Raw genomic sequence first — 8,527 nt, 5'->3', positions numbered from 1 at the left:
TCAGATGTGATGCCTATATTTAATACTCCTAATTAGTATCAAACATCAGATGTGATGGGTGATAAATTTTGATGGGTGTATCAAACACCCCCTAATTTGAAGCATGATATCAATTGTCTGCTGGATTGGGACATATCTTCTGCACCGTGTCTTATCACGTGGCGTGTTTATTTGGATTCCCGTGTTTCCCTGTCTCGAGAAAGAAACACGGACGAACTGAAGAATCTGTGGACCGGCCCAACATGCGGCCCACTGTCCGTCCGAGCCTGAGTTTTGTTGTGTCTGACTGAGATCCCCTTATCCAGAGAGACCAGACCAAGAGCGAAATCCATCCCCACCGTCCCCTCCCTCCACCTCCTGACCTCCTTCCTTCCCGGCAGCAATGGTGACGGGCCCCTGGTGAGCCGAGCAGCCAGCCAGCCCGCCCTGGCTCGCCGATGGCGTGCCTGGCGCCGCAGTTCAAGTGGGCTCCTTCCGCCACCGCCCACGCGACCTCCTCCTCATCCAGGTGCTCCGCCCTCCGCGTCCACTGCGCCGTTACTTCCGCCGCCGCCGTCGTCGACACCGACCGCGCCAACGGCGGCGGTGCCGCGCAGCTCAGGCTCGCCTTTTCCGCGCCGGCGCTTCAGGTGACCCTCTCTGCTCGGCTCGATCGTCTCTCAGGATTGCATTTCCTGTGCTGCCCGTCCTTTCTTAGCTCTGAATCCTTCAAGTTAACCTACCCTTTTTTTTCTTTTCTTTTTTTGGAAAGACAACCTACCTTGTTTTCCTTTGTTTCAATTTAGTGCGTGAGGATCTAAGGAACACGGCCCGCTCCTTGTTCGATTTCACGATCCGAATATACGTGCACTTTGTTGAACCAGAGTCCAGACAATCAGTTCACTGCCAGTACCATTAATCACACCTCGAACAATTTCATGGGATGCAATTTCCTGGACAAAATGAGAGCCAGCTGAAGGTATTACTAATATATAGGCACATTGACTGCAGCATTAAACAAATTTCTAAAATATTCACTCTAAAAATGGAGGGTTGCATAACGTACGATGTTGTAGAAATTTGCATCGAGTCTGTCACTGATTTCCCAGTTTCGAGACAGTACATTTGACAAAATCTGCTCAAATCGGCAGGGACAATTTTGACCCACAGGGACACTTATCTTTACTAATCAAGCTAGTTTCCTTTATTTGCTTGGAGTATTTATCTAGCAGTATTGGGAAAAAAAGAAACATAAAGTTTAAGGCTTTGGAAGGGGCCTCAATTAGAAAATATGATTCTAGTTACCAAAAGCGTTGAAAACACAACAAAGGCTTAATAATATGACCATAATAACACTTTAAAATGATGGAGAAGTTTGATTATGAGAGTATCATTGAAGATTTTATTTTAAAGAATACTAAATAAATGATGCAACCAAGAGTTGAACATGTACAATTCTTGATATATCCCATTTCTATGTAATATATTCTAGCCTATATATTATTATTATTATTATTATTATTTTATTTTTCTGGAACAATAGGGTCTGTTTTAGAATTTGGTACAGGGCCCTGGATTTTGCCGGCCCGGCCCTGATATTGTGTCACTGAATAGGGAAGGCAGACATAATCATGTTTCTTAAGTGCTGATAAGTCCTTTTCTTTTCTCTTTGGCTGTGCTCCGCTATTGCCTGTAAGTGTAATGTTACAAATTTCCTAAGAGCAATATATAGAATATCATAATATTTTTTTGTTCTCTAACGTATGTCACAGAGAAACTTTGAGTCCACTCTGGCATCAGAGGCACTTCTGAATGAAGAAGCTGTAGTAGAAGCTGCAGCAGCAGAGGCAGTTGCTCTTGCCAGAGCAGCTGCTGAAGCTGCTCTAGAAGTTGTTCAGATGGTACAAAATAACAATCATCAGCCAGTGATTAGACAAAAGAAGGTCGTGGACAGCTACTTGGCAAATGAAATTCTTCGCACAGAGATACAACCAAGCAGCCCTGATGGATATGCTAATGATGTTTTGCTGGAGGACTTCGAGTCCTACGGTATCATGGCCGGTGGTGGTGAATTAGATGATGATGCACAGTACACTGAGAACATAGCTGTGAAGTCTGCTCGCCAGTCCGAGAGAAGAGCTAGGAGAACCAGAGCAGCAATAAAGGCTGCGACAACTGTCCGCGCTTCACAAAAAACTGCAACATCCTCAAAGAAGAAACGACCCAAGGGTTCCTCACCTAGCATGAATCCTTTAGGTTCCTTGTGGAAGATGACTGGCAGGAGACTTCTTACAGCTAAGGAAGAAGTTGAGTTCTCAGAAGGTATTCAGGTGGGACTATTGTATTAGAAGTCAAGAGCATCTTTCTTCCTTTCAGTTGTATATATATACTAATGGATCTTCTCAACTGAGATGTTACCTTGACAGTTTAAGCATGTTATTGTGCTCCAATTAGTAACTAGACAACTGAACAACTGTGCAAGTCAAACAAAAAAATTCTTAGGCCAAAGAAGTTATTCTGTGCATTGGGATTAGATGTAAGCTAAGGCTTTCTGGACTCAATATGTGTTATTTTACATTAAGTGAAGTCCTAATGTGTTTTCTGAATCAGGCCATTGGGTCGTCCATTACTTCATTATTCTTTTCGGTCATGAAAAGATGTCACTTGAACATCAATATGGTCCATCAATTAGTGTTGTAATTATTATGTAGAAAAAAAATAATAATATGAATCCACTTCTAAAGACAACTCTACTCACATCATATTTAAAATTCTAATATCAATATAACCTGATGGCCAATATTTAAGTAGTCTGATTGCACAAGACCTGAAATGTACCTTTTGTGATAAAAAAGGATTTAGGAGGTATGATAGTACACAGTACAAACTAGATTGACTTGATGGTCCATCGTAACCAGAAATATTCTGAAGTTCAAGTCATGTAAGTTGCATAGTTCACTCGACTCTCATAGTGGGATAAGATGTGAACTCGTGTTTATTTTTTGGTTTGCCATTTCTCATGTGAAGAGTCTAGCCTATTCATGCGAGAAGTATTTTCATTTCAGTGTCATGCATGACAAATGACATTTGAATCTTGCAATAGTATTGTATGCAGTTTTTTTCTTTATCTATGATAAGAATACAAGGGTCTGGAAACAACTAGTGAAACATGTGAGCTCTTCACATTTCTGAAGTTGAAATTTTATTTGGTATTGTTATTTGGAAAGGTGCTGCTTATCCGTGAAACCATGCAGTGCTGCCATTTGTTGTTGTCCTCTTGTTGCAGTGTTAGTTTTGGTGATAATTATGAACCGTGCACCTTGAACTGGTGCAGGATCTTTTGAAGCTTGAGGCAATCCAAGCTGAGCTTACAGAATACAATGGTGGACAACCAACATTCTCGCAGTGGGCAACAGCAGCGAGAACTGATGAGAAAACTTTGCGGAAGCGTCTAGATCATGGTATCTATTGCAAGAACAGAATGGTAACATCTAATGTGAGACTTGTAATCTCCATTGCCAGGGAGTTTGAAGGCCCTGGAATGGATCTTTATGATCTTATTCAGGTAATTGTGTGCATGTACACTTCTTTGTTATTGTAAAATTAGTATCTGCCATGCTGTATTTAGCATTGGCATTTTATTTTAGGTTTTTGTTACAGGAAGGAATGCAAGGCCTTATAAGGGGAGCTGAAAAATTTGATGCGTCAAAAGGTTTTAGGTTCTCTACATATTCTCACTGGTGGATCAAACAAGCAATGCGCAAGTCTGTCTCAGAGCAGTCCCAAATATTTCGCTTGCCAGTACGTCCCCCACTACTCAGATCCTTCTATTTTCCCTGAATCAACATTTTGATACACTGTTTTCTCTCCAATTCTGTATTGACCGAAGCATGCTGATTGTGGGTTATTCATGCCTGAGTGACCCATATCTAGTCTTGCAAAATTGTTGAGAAAAAGATTATATTGAGCACATGAATCATAGGGTGAAGGTGTTTCCAAGATTTTGTGCAACTGCTAGTCAGTTCACACACGTGTGATAAACTGATAACCATTAATGTAATAGATTAAAGCAGACATGGTAGTGTGCTGATTTAGCAGACATAACAGTTTGTATTGTCTTACTTCCTTCATGATTTGATGTGCTTGCATATTGCTGCTATATGACTCCTTTTGTTTGATTTTCTAGACTAATATCGTTAGTGTCTATTTCGTAATATTGTCACTTGCCAATTAGCGTGTCTATTTCGTATAATTAGTGCATGGTTATCTCAGATGCAATATTAATCACTAATTGATTTTGGTGACAAGGCTCACATGGTTGAAGCAAGTTACCGTGTAAAGGAGTGCACAAAACGACTTCGCCGTAAGCTTAGAAGACGACCCACTAATGAAGAAATAGCAGTGGACACTGGTATGCCAATCAAACGAGTAGAGGCAGCAGTAAACCTCCCTAAGTACAGTGTATCCCTTGACAGTAAAATTGGTTCCACAGACATGACTTATCAGGTATGGCTGTTCTATGCTTTAATCTCACTCTGTGCTTCCTACCATACAACTAAGTAACAGCTCAATCTCTGTTTTCAGGAAGTCACAGCCGATCCCAGTGCCGAGACAGCTGAAGAGATGCTGAACAGATTGTCCATGAAGAAGGATGTGCACCAGGCACTGGACACTCTGACCGCGCGCGAGAAGCAAGTTGTTGTGCTGAGATTTGGACTTGAGGATGGTCGGATAAGAACCCTGCAGGAGATTGGCAATATCATGGGTGTGAGCAGGGAGCGGATTCGGCAAATCGAGTCTGGTGCTTTTCGGAAACTAAGGAGCAAGAAAAGAGTGAAGGCTCTGAAGGATTATCTGGTGCCAGTAGGCAATTGGTGAACCATTTTGTTTAAGGATCATTTTTTTCCGTTTTGAATCCCTCAGTTTTTTCTTTGAGGATTCTTTACTTGCCCATTTACACGAGTCCTCATGTACAACACATTATCAGAACACTCGTTTTACAAGAGAAAATAGTTTAGTGCCTTAAAAGCGAAGGGATCCAAAATTGCTGAGCTGCTCATTATCGCTGAAATTTAGAAATCAAACATGTGGACATAGCCTGGTACAACACAACACAGAATTATTTCTGTTGGACCATCCGAGGCACAGGAAAATAACTTTTTTTTCCTTTGGATTTTCACGTACATTTCTCTTACGTTGATGCGTCTCCGGTCGGACGGATAATGCGGAGGCACTGGGAAAACAAAACGGTGAGGCGGTCCACGCAGCAAACTTCGGACGCAGGCCCATGCGGCTTGGGCGGCGTGTCGTGCTACGGGCATAAGCGGAAGGTGAGTGGCTAGTATGTCGGATGCCATCATACCAGTACCGGATCTCATCAAAACTCCAATGATAAACGTGCTTTGGTGAGAGTAGTACTAGGATGGGTGGGTTGGACGGATAACACCATCCGAGGCTTGGGACTAAAACGGTAAGTGGCCCATGCAGCGAACTTCGGATGTGGGGCCCACGTGGCTTGGGCAACGCCGGATCTCTAGTTAGACGGATAACGCGATCGGACCATCCGAGGCACGAGAGAATAAAACGGTGAGGCAGCCCGTGCCGCGAACTTCGGATGTGGGGCCCACGTGCCTTGGTTGTCGCATTGCGGTACGAGCATAAGAGGAAGGGGAGTGGCTAGTACATTGGATGTGATCATACCAGTACTAAAGCACCAGTTTCCATCAGAATTTGAAGTTAAGCATGCTTTGGTGGGAGTACTATTAGGATAGGTGACCTCTTGGGAAATTCTCGTGTTGCATTCTTTTTTTACTTCGAATTTTCACGTACATTTTTTTGATGCATCTCCGGTCAGATGGATAACATGGTCAGACCATCCGAGGCACAAGAAAATAAAACGGTGAGGCGGCCCGGTTCCTAAGCACCATATCCGACCGTCAACTCTTGTAACAAACAACAAAATAACAATCACCAACCTTGTTGACGCCAGATTTCATCACTAGTGGAATCGGCACCAAGAAAAGAGGAAATTGGAAAAGTACAGTTGGGAATCGGCCGAATGGCGCTACAGTTCGAGATCGGTTGGTTGGCGCTACAGTCCAAGATCGGCCAATGCTACAGTACGGGATCGGTCGATGACTTCTGCCTCGCTTAACCCTTGGGGTTCGGATCGGACACGCCAGGTTCCCGATCGGTTACCTTTTGCCGATAAGGAATCGGCCGATTAGGAGGTTGGGATAATTGGGCCGATATGGGCTTGGAAAGGAATAGAAGGATGAAGGGGAGATCAGCCCGTGAAGCGTATAATAACCAACCTAGCACGAATCGTACTTGTAAATATTCGTTTTCTATTTGAATTAGGGATAGAGTTCTAGTCAGTTAAGGAGTCATCTGTACGGGGCTATAAATAGCTACCTTTGTAAATCTGTAATCATCAACAAATCAATACAACCAACTACTATTTCCTCGTACTTACTTTCAAGCAGGCGACTTCGCCAAATACTTTCTCCTTTTTCACGAGTTCGTACGGGTTGGCAGGGCTGCATCAACTTGACCTCCAGCCGATCTTGTAAGTTCCGTTTACCGAGTAAATTCTAAGCTTTAACTTCGAGCGCATCGCTGTCGTTTCATTTAGATTTATTCACTAGTTATCGATATTTACTAGAATCATAGGTTTTACCTATTTTTCTAGTTTTATCACTAGTTATCCAGCTAGGAATCGACGGTTTCGGCTTTCTTTACATTCTGCTATTAAATTCATTTATTTCACATATAGCCGATTAGATCTATTCCTAGTGTTGTTACTATAGCATTGTGTCGATTATTCCAGTAGTTTCTTGTCTACACGGCTACAGTGATCGGCTGCTTCATAGCCGATTTCTTTATTACGACAAATCAGCCGATTCGCTGATAAGCTCTCTCGAGATCGGAAATTTAGCTGATCGTGATTTCTGGACCTGACACGTATTCTTCCTTGCCAATCAACAGGTCAGATTGGCTGGCACGCCGCGCGAACCGCACCAGGGCAATCACCCGAACAGAAGTTAAGCAGATTCTCCCGGGTCGTGTGTCAAACGCTGGGGATTCGGTTGACCGATTTCTAGCGCCAACACACTTTTGGCACGCTCGGTGGGACCAATACAACCGCCGCCATGTCGAAAGCTGCTGAAGTCTCTGAAGATAACGTCATCGAAGTGACGGAAGCAGATCTCAAGGACGACCAGAAGGAAGAATTGGAGAAGCATACGGCACAGTTTCGGAAAGCTTGCCTGCAGTCTTTCAGTCGCTCCAGAAGTGGGGAGACTATCAAAAAGTCTCCGTTTCCAACTTCCCGCCAGATCACAATCTCCGAGGACTCGGACAAGATGGCCGATATGGTCCAACAGTCCGTTTATCACGCTTTCATTGATCAATCCCCAGTGCTTGCAAATACAGTGTACAATGCCGTTATCAGCTCCTTCGCTAGCGGGGTACCTCAGGGATACAGGGGACCGGCATATACTCAGCCGATTCCACCAAACCAGGGTTATTTGAATTCGGTTTATCAGCCGATCCAATTTCCTGTTGGGAGTTCGGGCGCTTCCTCATCATCAATTCCTATGGGGTATAACTCCGTCCAACTGTCCTCTGCACCGTTCCCTCCGGTTAGCCCAGCGCCTTGGGGGGCACCATCAGCCGCGGCCGGTCAAAATCAATCGCCAGTCAGGGAAGTCCCTAATTCCAGGCATCTTTCCAAGCGGCCACTCGACCAACCATGCCGCCGTACCAGCCTGTTGCACCATAGATGAGCAAAGCAGCAGAGCTCATACTGTATGATGAAACGAGTGGCTCTTTCAAACAGCCGACCCTAAATGCACAACCGGCTTTCACTAAGATGCCACCTGCTTTCACTCAGCATCAGGCTATTCCACCTCCGGTATACCAGCACGTGCCAATACCTCAGTCGACGGTTCACCAGCAACAGCCGGATTGGTCGGCATGTATTGCAGAAGTGATTCAGGAACAATTCGGCTTGAAGCCGAAGGTACAAACTTACACCTATAGGACACCATACCCTTCTACATATGATCTACTACCGTTTCCCCATCGGTATAAAGTTCCTGACTTCACCAAGTTCTCGGGGATGGATGACACTTCAACCGTGGAGCACGTGAATAGATTTATCATCCAATGCGGAGAAGCGGCCACACAAGATGCTCTACGGGTGCGGCTATTCTCATCATCCTTGTCCGGATCGGCCTTCCAGTGGTTCATGACATTACCGCCGAATTCGATTATTACATGGGCCGATTTGGAAAGACAGTTTCATAAATACTTCTACGCCGGGGTGCATGAGATGAAGCTGTCCGATTTGACCAGCCTCAAGCAGAGAAGCGACGAGCCGATATCCTCATATGTTCAGAGGTTTCGGGAAATCAGGAACAAATGCTATTCTTTGGCTCTAAACGACGCGTAGCTGGCTGATATAGCCTTTCAAGGTCTCTTGCCCCACATCAAAGAGAAATACGCCTCACAGGAGTTTGAGAGTTTAAGCCAAATTGTCCACCGA

The 8,527-nt window shown here is 44.3% G+C and overlaps 1 protein-coding gene across 1 annotated transcript; it reads left to right on the top strand.

Moving 5' to 3' along the window:
- Positions 1 to 298: 298 nt before the first annotated feature.
- On the top strand, positions 299 to 4,924 carry LOC101784944 (RNA polymerase sigma factor sigB). Its single transcript, XM_004979163.3, has 6 exons — positions 299 to 629; positions 1,752 to 2,309; positions 3,314 to 3,544; positions 3,640 to 3,780; positions 4,288 to 4,485; positions 4,564 to 4,924. The coding sequence occupies exons 1-6, from the start codon at positions 438 to 440 to the stop codon at positions 4,855 to 4,857; spliced, it is 1,614 nt and encodes a 537-aa protein (XP_004979220.1). The 5' UTR covers positions 299 to 437; the 3' UTR covers positions 4,858 to 4,924.
- Positions 4,925 to 8,527: the final 3,603 nt, after the last annotated feature.

The sequence above is a fragment of the Setaria italica genome, chromosome VIII (genome assembly GCF_000263155.2).
Source record: "Setaria italica strain Yugu1 chromosome VIII, Setaria_italica_v2.0, whole genome shotgun sequence".
NCBI lineage: Eukaryota > Viridiplantae > Streptophyta > Magnoliopsida > Poales > Poaceae > Setaria > Setaria italica.
Note: the sequence above shows the minus strand (reverse complement) of the source record. Positions and strands in the feature narration are given on the sequence as shown.